The 18,514-nt window shown below is 40.6% G+C and overlaps 1 protein-coding gene across 3 annotated transcripts in view; it reads right to left on the reverse strand.

Annotated features, from left to right (window-relative positions):
* The window catches only part of Ncoa1 (nuclear receptor coactivator 1), a 200,938-nt gene that overhangs the window by 24,605 nt on the left and 157,819 nt on the right, over positions 1 to 18,514 (reverse strand). For all 3 annotated transcript variants that reach the window (XM_059248683.1, XM_059248684.1, XM_059248682.1), the window contains exons 14-18: positions 17,593 to 17,773; positions 7,707 to 7,824; positions 5,257 to 5,425; positions 4,733 to 5,047; positions 933 to 1,034 (exon numbers count right to left, since the gene is read on the reverse strand). In XM_059248683.1, the coding sequence (XP_059104666.1) occupies positions 933 to 1,034; positions 4,733 to 5,047; positions 5,257 to 5,425; positions 7,707 to 7,824; positions 17,593 to 17,773 (885 nt within the window). The remainder of the gene's footprint in view (positions 1 to 932; positions 1,035 to 4,732; positions 5,048 to 5,256; positions 5,426 to 7,706; positions 7,825 to 17,592; positions 17,774 to 18,514) is intronic.

Genomic DNA, 18,514 nt, shown 5'->3' on the forward strand with positions numbered 1-18,514 from the left:
TGACTGCAGGTACTCCTAGAGGCCAGAAATGTCAGATCCCCTGGAACTGGAGTTACAAATGGTTTTGAGACACCTGACCTATATGCTGGGAATTGAACGTGGGTCCTCTGGAAGAACAGCCAGTGCTCTTATATGCTGAGCCATGATTCTCTCCAGCCCATGAAGAATTTTGTTTCATTATGATTCTTCTTTACAATTCTTGTCTCTCAATATTTACATCACCTTGGCTTAAGAAAAAAGTTGCTGAAGTAAAACTATTAAAAATATATGGAAGTGAATACTAGATCCCATTCAGAAGGCCATCCAGGTTTTTTTTTTAGAGTGAAGCCCTAGGGATAATATGGTTTTGACAATTATCCCAGACTGGACTTAAACTTGGGATCCTTTTGCTTCAGCTTCTTAAGTGCTTGAGATTACCCTACCTGGATCCATCCAGTTCTTCTAAAAGTGTTCACTGTATTATTGTTCACGTGTGTGTGCACATGTGTGCCATATGCGTTTGTAGTGGCCAGAAGACAACTCTGTGGAGTGGATTCTTTCCTTCTGGAGAATTCAGGTTGCCAGGCAAGTGTCTTTGCCCACTGTGCCATCTCATTGGCCACCATCCAGTTATTTTTAAGTGTAAAATTCTATGACTTTAGGTTGATAAACCAGGACCTTTAAACTAAATAAACCTAGAAAATGCTGATGTTGAGGCTGGTCATGGTGCAGTGTTCTACTTGACAATCCAGTATCATGAAACAATAACAAAAACAGTAAAACGAAACACAGAACCTTGGCCTTTAGATGAGGTACCAGAAAGAGCACGACAAGCAGGCTACTATTCATTCTGCAGCAATTCACAGCACAAGCATCACTTCAAGCTGCGCTCCCAGGCCACAGCAGCACTGGAGCCGACGCTAAGCAGCGCTGCCTGAGCTAGAGAAGTTTACCTGAGGCGTGATCTGCTGCTGCATGCCTGACCGCATGTTCATGCCAACAGGAGCAGTTGCTGCAAACTGGTTCAAGATGGCTTGCCGGTTCTGGTGCACCAACTAAGGAGAATGAAGACAAGGGAGGATGACACCTCTATAGGCAAACACGGCACAAACCTTGCCGATCAGTAAGAAGTGTGGCTTTAGTATCACCTCCCATTCTATTTGCCAAAACACTAGTCACTCCCACTATCTATCAGACAACTGCTACTTTCAGAACATTGAAAGGCAGGATATACACATAAATACACACATATACAGCATTAGTGTGCTTCTGAAAGCGTGTGAATAGTTACTTCGGGGAAGTATGATATTAGATGAGAAGGAACACTTTAGATATCGTAAGTGAAAAGCAGGTATGAAGTAAGGACAGCCCTGCAAAGGTCTGGGAGATAAATGGAAAGTCAAGGCCCCAGCCGGCACTCACTTGGATCTTTATATATACTTGGGGAAAATCCAACATGAATGATATCATTAGCCAGAGAGAATTACATAAGAAACAAATGCGCTGAGAAAATGGATTATTTATTTAACTAGAAGAAGTAATCACTTTAGACCCACATTTCCCAAATTGGTGTTCTAAAGAACATTGTTCTGCAGGATATTAATAGATGTGCCAGGAAAATAGCATACTGTGCTGTAGAACGTATTGGAAATGAGGGTTACATAAGGTGAAGCAGATTTATTTACTGCAGTAATTTAATGCGCCTTTAATTGGCCAAAGCACACTGTGCATCTCCAAGAAGGGGTAGACTGCAATTTGTTCATCAAAAACCTTTTTTTCTGATTTGTAACTATCAATATTTATCTCCTAGAATAATCTGTAGGGCACTGGTTTGGAAGTTCAGTCTAGATCAGGCTGGTGTCAAGTCTAGGCATCCCTTTACTTTATCAGGTAATAATAAAGGACATCTGGACTATTTCACTGTAAATAACCTATAGATTAAAACTGTCTTCCTCAATGTAATTTGGTAAGAATAACCCCTTCAAAGGGCTGGTAAGAATGACATTACTACTACATCACGTTGTTATTTTATTATCGTTATTGAAGTGATGGGGATTGAACCTTGCACATGCTATGCAAGCACTCTACTTCTGAGCTATCCTGAGTTCTCACTGTTACCCAGAGTGGTTTTAAACTGCTGGGCTCCACTGATCCTCTTGCATTGGTTTACTGAGTAGCTAGCTGGTAATATAGGCATATGCCATGAAATTCAGCAATATGTTACTTGATGTGTACTTAATACTTCATAACTTGTAAATTATATAAATGGATAATTATGGCTATGTTTTATTAAACTATATGTAAGGAGAAAGCCTATTAGAGTTTTATACAAATAAAAATCTAGCCAGGCAGTGGTGGCACATGCCTTTAATTCCAGCACTTGGGAGGCAGAGGCAGGCAGAACTCTGTGAGTTCAAGGCCAGCCTTGTCTACAGAGCTAGTTCCAGGACAGCCAAGGCTGTTACACAGAGACCCTGTCTCAAAAAACAAAACAAACAAAATAAATAAATAAATAAATAAATAAATAAATAAATAAATAAATAAATAAAGACCCAAAGCCCTATGAACAGTGATTAAGTTTCTTATTGCCTAACAGCTTACCTCTTAATTCTGGATTCATTTATTTGCTGACTCACATTAGATCAGAAGAAAAAAAACTTTGAGGAAAAGTTAATACAATATACAAATGTTAAAATAGAAATTTCAAGCCTAGTGAAATAAGAGAAAACATTCACAATTGTTTAAAAATAAAGATGCATTTAAAAAGAAGTCAAAAGGTCTCTTGGTACCCAACCTATGCACTTACTACACTTAAAAGATCATGGTTATAAGCATACAGAAAGCACAATTTTGTTTCTTTGAGTTGGAAAACACTTGCCACTTTGAACAGGCTTTCGAGGAAGCAGAGCCCCGGTATTCTCCTCTGCTGCATCCTTACCTCATGGATATTCTTTTCAGTTCTCTGCTCATTAGCCACCTGCCACTTTTGGAACAAACGGACACAAACCCAGCCTTTCCCCTGAACTGAATACGAAATTTGCTTCATTAATTCCGGAACCTGACCTCATTCCTCACTGGGCCTTGATTACTGAACCTTGAACTTCAGACCCTATTTTCTTAACTTCAGCTTGTAAACTGAGTACATAAGCATATCTCTACTCTTCTGACTTAGCCCTTAGCACACTGCATCCAGTATGATTCAAAGTTTCTGGCAGACACAAACATAGGCAGTTTTGACTACTTAAGTTCCTTGTATGATTCACTATTTGCATCTTTTAGGGTACTTAGAGCGGCATCCCAAGTGTGTTTAGTTAAGATGACCAATATTTCTATGATTATTTCCTTTTCTGAAAGTGAACGACAGATCTGGGTGTGATGATGCTCCCGTCTGTGGTCTCAGCTCTTGGTGGGTTGAGGTGGGAGAATTCTGAGTTTGAGGACAGCCTGGGCAATACGGACCTTGTCTGGAAAGCTAACAAAACAAAACAGAAGCTACAAAAATACAGAGAACCCCACATCCACAACAAGAACCAAGGAACCAGCAAGTCCAACAAGAAGTCCTTTATCTTCACTAGTTCCTTAGGAATATGACTTTTATTTCTCTTTCTCTCATTTCTTAACTCAGCATTGAGTGCTTTACTTTGTCCTAGCATCTTAAACACATTCCTTTCTTTTTTATTACATCATTTAGTTTTTCCATTTCATCTCTCCCTGTCCTCTCTTTCATCATCTCCCTCTGTTTATAGAACAGAAAAGCATTTACATGGTTTATTATACTTGCTAAATATAATTGTATAAAGCTAGTCCTCATTAAATGCTACAATATGCCAGGCATTGTGCTGAGAGCACCACACTCTCTTATTTGATCCATATGTTTCTTTATGAGGCAAAGGAATTATCTGACTGTTTTTGCAGTCAGAACTGGTTACGCGTACAGCCACTATGCCACACTGCCCTTCCTTTTTCTAGGATGTGTGGGTTGAACACAGGGCCTTGAGTATGCTGGAAATGCCTTCTACCATGTCCTAGCTTTCTAATATACCTTATTATTTATTTTCCTTCCTGAGTTAGTACAGCTCTAAGCAATGTCTTCAAATACTTTTCTAGAAACTCAAGGAAATATACATGTAAGGTTGAAAAATTAATAACAAGCAGCAACAGTCTATAAGCTCAGTCATGATTCTTAGAGATAGTATTTTATACCATTTGCCTCTGTGGTCCTTGATGATGACCTCCCTGCCTGTTGTTAACACAATCTTAAATATTTACAGCACGGCATCAATTCATTTCCTGTCACACAAAACATTTAAATCATGCACAAATCCCAGGCCCTCAAATGTATCTTTTCTTTCATTCATAATATCACTAGACTTCAATCTTACTAACTTCAAATAACAAATGTTACTTTGTCTCAACAATCCAATGGTATTTCTTGTTCTACCTTATAAACTAAGCTACAGTTCTCTTTATTAATTTACTAATTATATGATATCTAAGCTAAAACTAGTTTCTATCTTAAAAAAACCCAAAAATTATATTGTTTTTAAGCTGTAGGTTTCAAAGTACTTTGCTACAATTAGCATTCTTTAATAAAAGGTCTCTTACTCCTATCCTAGCTGTCTGAGGATGGTTTTTTGAGTCTTTCACCACCATCTGGGAGTAGACCGGGCTCTTTCACTGTAGCGACCGGGTTGTCACACAGAGCTTTGGCATAGACCTTGGGGAAGAATCAACTGCAGAGGACAGCACTCACCTGTTGCTGTCCCTGTAACCGCTGCTGCAGCTGAAGCCGCAGCTGGTTGGGTGCAGCTGGAGGTCTGTTTAGAGTCTGCCTGGGCTGCATGCCCATGTTGGGTGAAAAGGTGCCTCGGGGAGGTGTTACTTGAACTGGCATAGTCCCCAGGGAAGGCTTCTGCCTGACCATGCCTTGGAAAGGGCCAGGGAGATTGGTGGTAGGAGAAGGAGATGAGTATGGCTGAGGGTAGAGGGCAGGTCTTTCTTCCATCATCAGAGGTGGTGTTGCTTGCTGTGGTGGAAATCTCTCGGACAATACATCTAACCCACCTCCCTGTTGGAAAAGAAGCCAAAGTATTTTATAAACAAAGTCTGGCAATGAATGAGATGTATGTCTACATAAATTTGCATCTGGGTGCAAGTTATCTCTAGAGAGTCTTAGACCATGTTCATTCTGAATTAATGCTCTTTGGAAGCTCATCACCCAAAGGGACCATCGCTTGAAGATCGCTCTGGTCACTCAGGCCAAGTCTGAACATGTACCTGGACAAGCTTGTCGATCCCCAGCGCTCTGTCTAGCTCAGCCAGCTCCGTTTCATCTTTACCACTGAGGAAGGACACCAGTTGTTCCAGGAGGGCTTTCTCATCGTTTCTTCCTTCTACTGTTGTTGGTGGACAGAGAAGCTCATCTAATTGTGAGCTAATGCATTGACTATGGGAGCAGAAGATGAGAAAAGCAGGAAAAAATGATTCAATTTTAAGAATGCAAACACATACACATACATACATGCACTAATCTGGTTTTAGGATCTGTTATGTTGGCAATGAAATGCTCTCTAATTAGTGTGCAGAAATTCAGAGAACATGTTCTTGGATATATGTGCAAGTGTGTGGGTATGGGTGGATAACCCCATATGTGCACATGTGGAAGCCAGAGGTTGATGTTAGAGGTCTTCCTCTACTGCCCTTCACTTTGGTTTCTAAGAAACGGTCTCACTGAACCTGGAGCTCACTAATTGGCTAGACTGGCCAGTAAACCTCCGAGTGCATCTTGTCTCTGCCTCCCAGAGTGGGATTATAGATCTGTGCCAGCACACCCAGGTTTTAATGGGTTCTGGGAATCTGAACTCAGATCCTCACACTTATATAAGAAAGTGTCTTATCCACTGAGTCATCTTTCGAGGCACAAAACAATATTTAGTGTATAGCTTGACTGCAATTTCCATTCTTTTGTCAACTACTGAACTTAAAGTTTCCATATTCTTCATGTGTTAGCTTAAAGAAATATCCTGGAAAACAATCAAATATAATTAAGAAAGGGGAAATACTTTTTTAAAGATTTATTTATTCATTTATGTGTCTGTGCATGAGTATGTATGTGAACCATGATTGTGCAGATGTCTGGAGAGGCCAGGAAAGGTTGGTGGATCATTAGGAACTGAATTATAGGTGGTTGGAAGCCACCTGATATGGGTACTGGGAACCAAACCTGGGTTCTCTGAAAGAGCAGACAGTGCTCTTAACTGCTGAACTATCTCTCACAAAGAGTTCTTAATAAAAGTTAAAAAAAAATCAGTTAACTTGTTCTCAGATATATTCTTTTGTGTGTGTGTGTGTATGTGCGTGTGTGCGTGCGTGCGTGAGTGCGTGCGTGCGTGCGTGTGTGTGTGTGTGTGTGTGTGTGTGTGTGTAGGCCACAGGTTGACACTGGGTATCTCCCTCAATTATCACTTCTTCTTATTTTTCTGAGTCAGGGTCTCTCTTTGAACCTGAAGCTTGGCTAGCCTGGCTCACCAGCAAGCCTGAGGTACCTACCCTTCTGTCTTGGCTTTCCCTGTGCTAGGATTACAGGCAAAGCTAGGCTTGGATTTACTGCTTCCTTCCTAGCTTTCTCTTTTTTCCCCCTCTCTCTTTCTTGCTTCCTATACCCCCCTCACCACCACCCACCCCCAGCTAAGGACTGAACCCAGGGGCCTTGCGCTTGCTAGGCAAGTGCTCTGCCACTGAGCTAAATCCCCAAGCACCGTCTCCTTTCTTTTTTAAACGTGGGTTCTGGGATCCACATTGGGTTTTCATGCTTGTGTGGCAGCACTTTACGCAGGGAACCATCTTGCTAGACCTTCAGATTTATTCTTATTCTATGGTGTGGATACCATTAATTACTATGACTGAATCATAGCCAAAACAGTGAACTTATTTTGTGCTTTCAAAGATGACTAAATTATCTTGATACTATAAAGTAACTATTATATACAAAAGAAGTTAAGTTGAAAGTTGTTAACATGCTGGTAGCTCAGATGAGCTAGTCACTAGTAGCTCAAAAACCACTGTTCATTGACTCATGAAGACAACCTGCAGTCTAATCCAAACTGACATTAATTGATGAATAAAACTTAGGCATATACAGAAAATAATAGAAATATATTACATGAGCAATATGACAAAGAATTATTCTTTTGGGAAAATGTAAGGGAGAACACTTCAGATAATGTTCTAAATGTATTTATTCTTCCTATGATTGCCATGTATGAGATGTAGTCTATGTTGAAAAACACAGATGTCTGTGTGAATTGAGAAATTAAACTCCAATGAGAACAGAACACTGAACAGATATACTTTCTTTCCTTACGTATTATTGCTCCAAACAAAGACAAAAGATGAACAAAATAATGGACAGCTAAAAGTTTAAAGGCAGCATTATTGGTATATTAAGGCCGGTTTATCCACAGGCCCCAGAAATACATGGAAAACAAAGAAATGCTAGAGATGAAGTGTACATAAGACCTGCGCTCCATATCAATCTCGTGGTGATTACAAAGTCTATCTGCCTGATCTGCTTGACCGTGTCCTCTGGTGCCCCCCTTTAATTAAATAGTCATATCAATTTATAGTTCAAAAATACTAGCACAGATTGGACTACAGTTTGGGGAGGGTAGTTCCTGGCTTAGAAGCTGATATCTGCTAGTGTATGAAATACGAAGTGTCTCACTTACTCATCTGGTTTATTCTGATTTATTGTCGTCACAGTATTATTTGCCCATGGAATCTGATCGCCTGCTCCTGGTTGTCCAAACTGGTTATCGATTGCTTCTAATTCTAGTTCAGGCAATCCTGATTGAAGAGAAAGAGTTCACTGTCACAAAGGGGGATAAGATAACATTTCAGAAACAACACATTATGCAGGAGAGTGGGATTTCCCCATAAAATATTATTCTGATGATCCAGAGGGGATGTACTCAGAAACTTAAACTGCAGGGTATCCACATATAATAAAAAAGTAAATGAGAACGGTATCTGAATCAAAACAAAATTCAGTGTTTCCTGTACACAGGCTGACATCACTATAGGAAATCCAGGATGTCAGAGGGTAGGTACTGTTTTAAAGATGACATCATTTTGGTTAGCTGCTTTTTCAGCCCACACCACGGAATGAGTGCAACCATCGGAAGACAAACTCCGTCCACAAGAGGCGGGAGGAGACGCACTGCAGCCTGAGGCTGTTCAGCAAGAGGGCAGGGCTCTGAGAGGACGCTACAGAACTGCAGCAAAACTCATGCTTCTGACACTGATGACAACAGGCTGGATGATGCTTCGTAACTGAAGAAAATAACACATGCACTTTAGAAAAACTATCTATAGCAGCTTTTAAACATTACTTTATGTGTATGGATGCTTTGTCTGCATATGTGTCTGTGCACTACACGCATTTAGTGCCCAAGGAGGCCAGGACATCAAATCTTCTGGAACGGGAGTGACAGATGGTGTGAGCCACGATGTGGGTGCTGGGAACTGAACTCAGGTCCTCTTGAAGGGCAGTCAGTGCTCTTGATGACTAAACCATCTCATCTCTCTGCCCCCACGTAGCAGCTTTCTGGAAGTTTTATGGCTATCTCTGAATTATTTACACTAGGGAAAACTAAAAATAATCTAAATTCCAGAAACTCAGGGATTGATGAATGAAGCTACAGATACTGATAATGTAAAAGAGAAAAAAGTGTGTTCTGAGATGCTATAGTCACCTAGATTCTCTTATAAAGTCATAAATACTGATAGAAAGTTCTAGGAGGCTCTCCTTGTATATCTTTTTGCTTTACTTTAGGCAGTGAGAGTGAGATTATTTTTCTCTTTATACAGTTATTTATAATTTCTAAAATGTATACAGTCTAATCCATTGTTATGAGCTAAATTGTATTCCCCTCCCCAAAATTCATTATGTGAAAATTCTAACATTCAGGACTTCAAAACATGACAATCTGGAGACAGGACCTTTGAAGAGGTAATTCATGGCAAACAGGTCATTACTGTGAGTTCTAATTCAATGTAACTAATGTCTTCATAACAAAGATCAGGGCATCAACATCACAGAGGGAAGGTGGCCATTCCCAAGAGAAGGAAAGAGATTTTCTAAAATCCCAGATCCCCTGGGATGGGAGTTACAGACAGCTATGAGCTGCCATGTGGGTGCTGGGAATCAAAACTCTGGGAACATCCAGGACTCTTAACCACATTCTTCCCCACAAGACAGGGTTTCTCTGTGAAACAGTCTTGGCTCTCCTAGAACTCATCCTGTTAATCAGGCTGGCCTCGAACTCACAGAGCTTCATCTGCCTCTGCCTCTCGAGTGCTGGGATTAAAGGCGTGTGCCACCATTGCCTGGTCACCACCTTATTTTTTTAAAGATAGTATTTCTCACAGGACCTGGATCTTATTACTTTGGCTAGACTGGCTGGCCCACAACCTTCTGGGATTCTCTTATCATCTCACTGGCCCCAGTTCTGGGGTTATAGACATACACTACCACATTACCATATCCTCTTGTTTGCAAAGCAAGCTCTTTATCTACTGAACCACCTTAGCAGTCTGACGATGACTTTAAAAAAAGATTTATTTATTTTTTATATTTATGAGTGTTGTCTGCATATATGTATGTGCACTGGGTGGTGGTTTGAATGAGAGTGGCCCACAAAGGCTCATATGTTTAAATGTCTGGTCCCCAGTTAGTGGAACTGTTTGTGAAGGATTAGGAGGTGTGGCCTTGTCAGAGGAGGTATGTCAGTGGGGTGGATTTTGAGGTTTCAAAAGCTCACACCAGGCCCAGTCTCCACTCCCTTCTTTTCTCTCTGCCTGCTGCCTGCATATCAGGATGTAAAGCTCTCATCTATTGCTCCAGTGCTATATCTGTCTGCTTCCTGCCTTGATGGTCATGAAATCACGCTCAAAAACTGTAAGCAACCCCCAATTAAATGCTTTTATAAGATTTGCTGGCTGGAGAGATGGCTCAGCAGTTAAGGGCACTGGCTGCTCTTCCAGAGGTCCTGAGTTCAATTCCCAGCAACCACATGGTGGCTCACAACTATCTGTAATGAGATCTGGCACGCAGGCAGAACACTGTATACATAATACACAATAAAAAAAATAAAAAATAAACAGATTTGCCTTGGTCATGATGTCTCTTCACAGCAATAGGACAGTAATTAAGATATACTGTCTATGTGCTTGGTGCCTTTGGAGGTCAGAAAAGGTCACCAGATCTTCAGGAACTAGAGTTACTCATGGTTGTGCTGACATGTAGGTGCTGGGAATTGAGTCTGGGTCCTCTGAAAGAGCAACAAGTGCTCTTAACTGCTGAACCAACTCTCCAGCCTGACATTTACTTCATGTCAATGCATGTAACTACAACTTTTAATTAAACCTAAGTATAACTGTGACAAAGGATATAAAAATCAAATTCTGTAGGATTCCAAAAGACACAATAAACAACAAAACTAAAACGATTGGAAAGCAATCACTTGATTTCTATTACTATCTAAATCAGGACGGTGGCCACAGGTTTCCTAAAGTTGTCTCATTATTCTACTTTAACAGGAGATCTTCAGTACTAACCCCTTAAGAAACAGAGCCTAGAAAAAGTTAATTATGTTTCTTTTTGAGAAAATGTGCACGGCTGTGCACTATCAATGCCAAACACTGCAGTTAGATAGTTAACTTAATATCAGGACACAGCATCTTATTTTACTAGTCTTGATGGAAAATGCTAAGAGAATAAGTTAAAATATTTTCAAAACATGGCAGACATGGTGGCATACATCTATAATCTTAGTACTGAGAAGCTAAGGCAGGAAGTTCTAGAGCTGGAGGCCAGCCTGCCTTATCTCATATTAGAAGACAAAACTAACCCCCCCCCAAAAAAAAAAAAAAAGAAAAAGAGAGTAAGATTCATGTGTTGAGATTTATATCCAGGCAAACATTAGTAAACAAAAACAAACAACAATAAAACCTACAACAAACCACTTTGATTAACTTAAAAGTTTTGTTTATATAGGTTTTATGCTTAAGGGACTTGGTTTTATCTTAGGACCACTTCAGTATTCAGACTTCTTTCAGAAACTGCCTTTTATAGAAAATCTGAGTTATGTGTTAGAATCTAGGAAATATGTAAGTTTTCTCTTTGGTTTCATGGGGGGAGTAATTTTAGTTACGTTTGTTTTCTCACCACAAACATGAATAAGTGTGTGTGTGTGTGTGTGTGTGTGTGTGTGTGTGTGTGTGTGTTTTAAACAGGACAAAAGGTCAGTTTTTGGAGAGAGGTAGCTAAAGTGAAATTTAAAAAAGGAACCCCCCAGAGACTGCTAGTAGAATATTTACATACACATATATAATGTTATTCTTTCAGATGAAAGTTTGCTACATTGTCCAGGCAGTCCTGGGACTCCTGGGCTCAAGACATCCATACATGACTCTGCAAACAGCTCAACATTACATCACATCAACTTAAATCTAGCCAAAGAGAAACTCTGTATCCCCATTAGCTACAATGAATCCAGAAAAAGGCTATTAAATAATTAAAAAAATTTCTGCACAGCAAGGAGAAGGCATCGTCTTTCAGCAGGCTGGTTTTGCCCAAGTTACAACCTCCAATGGTTGATCCAACAACTTCCCATTCTCACATTCACAGCTAATCTTCCTCAGCTGTTGAAAAGGAAACTTCTGGCTGTTTGTGTTGTATCTGGCAGTAACTGTGCACGGCAGTTAGAGTTTCACTGTTGTCTTTTAAACAGTTAGTAGAGAAAGGATCGATTTCTTCAGTAAATAAAAACGTCCATAAATTAGAGCACACTAACCAGGTAGATAAATGGTCAGAGACTATGAGGAGATTGCCTAAGATCATTGAAAATGGTCAACTTAACTAAGAGTAAAAGAAATACAGTTTGAAATTACATTGTGGAAAAAAAGAGTATTTAGAAAGATAAGAAAATGCATAATTCAAAGTACTGAGAGAGATACACAGAAATAGGAACATCGGTGGTATAATTTGTGAGAAGGGCCATTTAGTACTACCTATGTATCTATCCTTTGATCCAGACATTTATATTTAGACTTTATACTTCAGATATGCCCATATAAGTGATAATCACCTCTATAAAGGTTGCTCATTACAGTTCTCTGTAACAGTAGGAGATACCAGTCACCAGTCAACTCTAAGTAACCCTAATCCTCATGTAGATACAAGAATGTGTGAGTTATGAAAAGCATGCCATCCAAGGAAAAGATTAAAATACAAAACAGTCAATGTGCACAGTATGATACCTTTTTCTCAATATGTAGCCCAGGCTGGCTTTTAACTGGTTATCCTCCTGCTGTGTGTGTGTGTGTGTGTGTGTGTGTGTGTGTGTGTGTGTGTGTATGTGTGTGTGTGTGTGTGTGTGTGTGTGTGTGTATATACACATACACTTAAGAGTATAGATACAGAAGATAAAGAAAAGTCTGCACATATTAAAGATATGACATTACTTCTAAAATAAAAAGTTAATATTGGTATTGTTTTACATTTATAAGTATGTGAACATTTTAATTACTAAAATAAATTTAAAAACCACACTGTATGTAACCTCTAAAAGAAGAATCTTAAATGAATCTTAAGTACTAAAACCTTATTCCATGTGGAACTTATTATTTTATGGTTATATATTTTAATGATCTACAAGTTAATAGGATTTAAAAATAATCACCAAGGAATGTATATATTGAGGGAATGTAAAAACATCTATAGGAGGAGCACATTTGTTCACTCAGATACTTCTGGAATTCCCTTGGAACTATTTAACCAGTCTACAAGTCTTTTAAAAAGGCTCTTTATTGGTAAACTTGATTATAATTTTGAAAAAACAAGTGTTACTGCACAGCAGTATGGCTCAGCAGGAAAAGGCACTTATTATCAAGATCAAGGCTGACCCATCTTTACCTTGTATATGTGATCCTCCTGCCTCTAGCTGCCTGGGGATTGCAAGCATGGTACCACCATGATCAGTTTATGTGGTGCTAGAGACAGAACCCAGTGCTATACAAGCACTCTGCCAGCTGAGCTCAATCCCCATTTACTATTACTCGCATGTACTCTCCACCTTATTTACTCACTTCCTTTAATACTGCAAAACTTAATTACAAATTTAAGATCTGGGCAAACCCCTGATCCTACTGAAAGCATTAATAACCATGGACAGGATGGCAAGTTGTTCTTTGAAAAGATCCTATTGAAAATAGTAAAACATGGCATTCCTAGGCTTAGTTCCACTCCTGAGGGAGTGACACCCCCCAACAGCTGGCTGGATTTGTAAGGCTACTGCACCGTCCAGTGTTGAAAGTGTAATTCCCACACTGCACAGGAAGGAAGAGCATGTTCGCCGTCCAGCCGGGGTAAACTGTCTCTCAGCAGCACCCAGTTTAATATTCGCATATTAAAGTTTAGATGACAGCCAGCATTTCTGTCCCACTGTGCTTTTAGAGTCACGTTCATTGCCTCTTTCCTCTTCATCACAAATGAAAACTTCTTTAAATGCCGAAGTGTCACTGGGATGTGGCCAGTGACATCTAACTTTACTGGTTATCTGCAGTTGACCTTTCAATGAGAATAGCTAATGAGCATTCATTAACCCCGACACCACACAAGTTAGACTAAGGGAACTCAAACAGGCCTGCTCAGTGAAGGAGATGGCACATCCCAGGAAGAGTGCCTTTGGCTGAGATGCCCAGTTACCCACTATGTGTACTCATTTCACTCTGACCTGGAGTAAGGTTGTGCCACAGGTTATAGCAGACACATCAACAAGGCCATGAACTGATGGAGAAAGGATGAAGAGCTTCCCTCATGACCAGAGATCTAAAACGCAGAGGCTCCCAGAGGCTCCTGCTGAACTTGGAGCTTGCTGATTTGGCCAGCATGCTCCAGGGAACCTCCTGTCTCTGGCTAGGACTGTAGGCATGTGCTGTCATGTCAAGCTTCTTATTTTTATGTGGGTGCTGGGGATTGACCCTGGTCCTATGCTTGCATGGCAAACACAGTCCCAACTAAGCCACCTCTTCAGCCTCGGTATTACTTCTTTGATCAACGAGCTTGGTTAAAAACAGCTTTACAAATTATCAAACATTCAACTGACTCTCGAAGACAGGATCTGGAGACAGTTCAAAAGGATACCGTAGGACTGAGAACATGAGGCCAACCTGGACTACTTTGCAAGAACCCATCTCAAAACAACAACAGCAAAAGCCCCAAACAGACAACCAAAAGAACAACACCAAAATCAGTGAAATAAGAAAAAGAAAAGAGAAGCAATCCATAGTAAAAGGAAGAAAGAAGTATTAGCAGAATTCTGAAGTCTGAAGGCGAAAGCGCAAATGGAAACAAACTGATGCTGTAACTCAGCTAAAGCGAGACCGAGGGGGGGGGGAAGGTTCTCCTAAATGGGTTTTCTCAGAAGAGCACTAGAACAGCTCAGGAACAGGCCATGGGCTATTGCTGGGACAATTAAAGGACAATGAACAGCTGCACCAGACCTCTGCTCTGATGCAGCTGACTTTGGAATGTGCCATGGATTAAAATGTCGAGTCTGTGACTCATGGTACAAGTTCAGCCCAGGGAGTCTCCCAAAGTGGGTGCCAAGGCTGCCACGAGGAGTTTCCCCGATTGCTGATCTCTTTCCCTCTTAGCAACTGAGAAATGAGGCCTCTACAATCAGAATCTATGTTCACTGCCAGGAAAAGAGGCTTCTTTAGCTAAAGAAACATGCTAGCTACCAGAATGTTCAAATTCTAAGTCTTCCAGTATATACTGAGAGACAGTGAAGATTCACTACTCAAGCAAGTCAACAGCAGCAAAGAGAGAACAAGCCCATCTAATACTGAAAGAAACTAAAAAAAAAAAAAAAAAAAAAAAGCACTAGTATGGAAAGGATGGACCATGGCATAGTTGCAATAAGTGATCCTTACTCAGACTCTGGATTCTCACATCTCCCTCCATCCATTAGGGTAGCCTATTGTTCTGAGTGAGGTCTGAAAGAGCCAAGACTGGTGGGCAGAGTGCCCAGGCCCCTCCAGCATGGACTCAGTACTTTGTTTTCCCCAATTTCTGACATACTTGGGAGAGACACCCCTGGTGGCCTGGGCAGTGGCTCTCCTGGGTAGACAAACGAGGTAAGGAGACTCTGGAGCCAGGGAGAATCTCACCAGGTCCCAAAGCACTCAGGGGACAGTGGTGGGTCCCAGCATTGCAAAGAAGGGGACAAGTAGGAGTGGGCCTCAGTGTCTATCAGCAGCACCCTGTGCAGCAGGAGCAGAGAGGACTCACAGCAGAGTCCAGCTGTGCCATGGCCATCCTGCTGGCCTGGACTCACTACATGCCAGACTGGCCTTGAACTTGTGGTGATCTTCCTGCCTCTGCCTTCTAAGTTGTTAATTTGTACATATCATTTCCAAGAGCCATTTCTTGTTGTTTTTCTCCTTCCCATGACAGTTATCTTTATCTTCCCAGCTGTTCTAGTTCATGCACTGATGCACTCATTGTACGCTCTTATTGCACATTTTGTTTCTTCTGATTTCTTCCTTTCTTTGCTTCCTCCTCCTCTTCCTCTTTTGTTTTCCTTTTGGTTTTTCAAGACAGGGTTTCTCTGTGTAGCCCGGGCTGTCTTGGAACTTGCTCTGTAGCCCAGGGTGGCCTCAAACTCAGAGATCTGCCTCCTCTGCCTCCTGAGTGCTGGGATTAAAGGCGTGAGCCACCACACCAGGCTGTTGTGCTTTCATTTAGCTGGAGACCTTTATCAAAGCCCCGACGATCCCTGGCTGTAACTTCTCAGCCAGTGCTCCTTTACTGTTCACTGGGCAGGTTCAGCGCAAGGCCTCTCAGTTCTAGCAGCCTTTGCTGACATTGGTCAGATGGTAAAAGGGTCTTCTTTTATATATCCATATCCTATGTCTTCTTCCTGGGCATTCATGTCTCCTGAGAAAACTCCTCCATTCTCTCACACTTGATAGGGAAGGGGACAGGAATCCTAATCAATCAGTACATAGATTTTTATTTTATTTCTTTCAGTCCTTCATTTTACTGTATCCCAGATGGGCCAGCCTCTGGAGGCTTTCTGTTTCAATTAGAAGAAACTTTTGATCATTTTTTTTTTCTTTTGAGTCAGGGTCTCACGTAACCCAAGATGGTCTCCACCCAACCAGGCAAGTGAGGATGACCTTAAATTCCTAATCTGTACCCCCAATTGCTAGAATTAAAGGCATGAAGTAGAGGGCCTGGCTTGGTAGTCTCAATTCTACTTTGTAAATTAAGAGAGTAAGACTCAGAAAATTCATTTCTTTGTTAATAAATGGAGAATGTGAAGCTTAAATCTAGGCTCCCGACTCCTCCTCTAGTGCTCTAGCCAACTGAAATCTTGCTTCCAAACCTGTCAGTGAGACGACTCAGAATCTTCTTGGCAGCTGCTTGGAATCTTGGTCAATTTCCAGGAATTGGGTCCTGATCCCTAAAAGCTCCAGTAAGAACAAAGTAAATGAAGATCCAAACTGGAGACCCTTGGAAGATGGACAGGACTGAGGTAAGAACCCAGACACAGTCAACAAGTTGACTGATTAGTGTCCTTTAGTTTCAAGGTCATGGTGTAATTATAATCAATGATTTTTCCAATTTTGAAATCTGATATGTGAAAAAAGAGTGACAGTCCCAATTTCATGAAGTTCAAGTACTAGACCATCAACAAGTCTATTTTAACTAGAGAATGCTAACCTGGGTTAGAACAGCAGTGACAGACTATCAACCGGTCTATTTTAACTAGGAGAACGCTAACCTGTGTTAGAATAGCCGTGACACATTTTAACACCACGGTCTCCTACATAAGAGTCCATGGAAAACTCATTCCGTGGGGTAAAGTGTATTACTTAAGAAAAGCACTTCTGTGATCTAGAAAGTTTGGGAAATGATGGTTAAAGAAATATGAATTGGTTTCTCTAATTCAAGACCAGCTGGAAACTTTAATAGACAAGTAAAATTTCATCAGGAACTGTAGATAGCAGCAGTTTTTTTTTTTTTGGACCACCAGCCCCCAAATTATGACACAGAGACTTATATTTGAAAAATATGATCTGACCCCATCCTGTATTTCTGAGTATTATTATTATTATTATTATTATTATTATTATTATTATTGGATGCTCCAGATAAAAATCACTCTCCTTACCATCAACTAATCATTATAACATAAATTACAAAAAGATAGGGGTTTTACTACATTAGAAATAAACAAGATCAGTGCATGCTATACTCCTAGTACTTGAGAGATGAAGGCAGGAGGGTTTGGAGTTCAAGGTCATCCTCCCCTACAAAGTGAATTTGAGGCTACTCTGGGACACATCAGAACCAGTCTAAACGGAATTGAATGATGAGTTAAGTCCTTATGTCTAAAGATAACTGTTTAATGTGTAGAGTGGCATAAGGAAAAGATGTTTCATTCTTAACAGACAAAAGGATTCTGAAATCATGGAGCAAGACCAGGCGCTACCCCACAGTTCCACCCAACACTTAAAACGAGCTGTCACCCCGGCACATACTGTTCAGCCTGGGAGCAGATCTGGCGGTGGTGGGCTGAAGGGAAGCTGGCAGCATCTCTGACTTGATGTTGACACCAGTGACCGCACCATCCATCCTGTCTGTCTCACACAAGCTGGGCAACTGTGTGGCCTTCTCCAGTGTGGGCAGTAACTGATCAAACTGCTCAAGGTCAGCTGCAAACTGAGAAGAGAAACAAAGGTTACCAGGGACGAGTTTCATGTGTTCATCCATAGGTGGAGAAGAAAGGTGTTTTCTTCAGTCCTAGAAATCAAATGTGACAGAGGCTGAACTAAGAAGACAGAGGAGCGGAGCTTTATAGAAATCACATGATCTGGCCTGGTGCGGTGGAGTACGCCTTCAATCCCAGCACTCTGGAGGCAGAGGCAGGTGGATCTCTGAGTTCGAGGCCAGCCTAGTCTACACAGTGAGTTCCAGGACAGCCAGGACTACACAGAGAAACCCTGTCTCAAAAAAAAAAAAAAAAGCCAAAAAACAAAAAACACAGTAATAAAAAGAAATCACATGATCTATCTATTCCACTGGGGAAAATTTAGACTATGAAATAATATTAATATAAACAGAATGTAGAATGTAACAAATTGTTTATTTAATATAGCTTGGTAAAAGTGTGACTATTAGGGAAAAACTGGGCTGGAAAGATATGAAGATGGTTATGCTGTGATGCACTGCAGTGTTTTGTTTTTCTGTCCAAGTTTCCAAAATTCTGTAATACTTTAAATTTATACAATTACATCTTTTTAAAATATAACAAGAAGCTTGTAGAAAAAAATTTAAAAAGTGTGTGAACTTCAAAGATCTCAGAAAACCCAAGAATTTAACAGAATCGAGAGTCTCTGTCTGAGGATATATTTAAAAGAAAGTTGGCCTTTATTTCAGAGTAGTATTATACTGTGAGTACTG

Source organism: Peromyscus eremicus, chromosome 22, assembly GCF_949786415.1.
Source record: "Peromyscus eremicus chromosome 22, PerEre_H2_v1, whole genome shotgun sequence".
NCBI lineage: Eukaryota > Metazoa > Chordata > Mammalia > Rodentia > Cricetidae > Peromyscus > Peromyscus eremicus.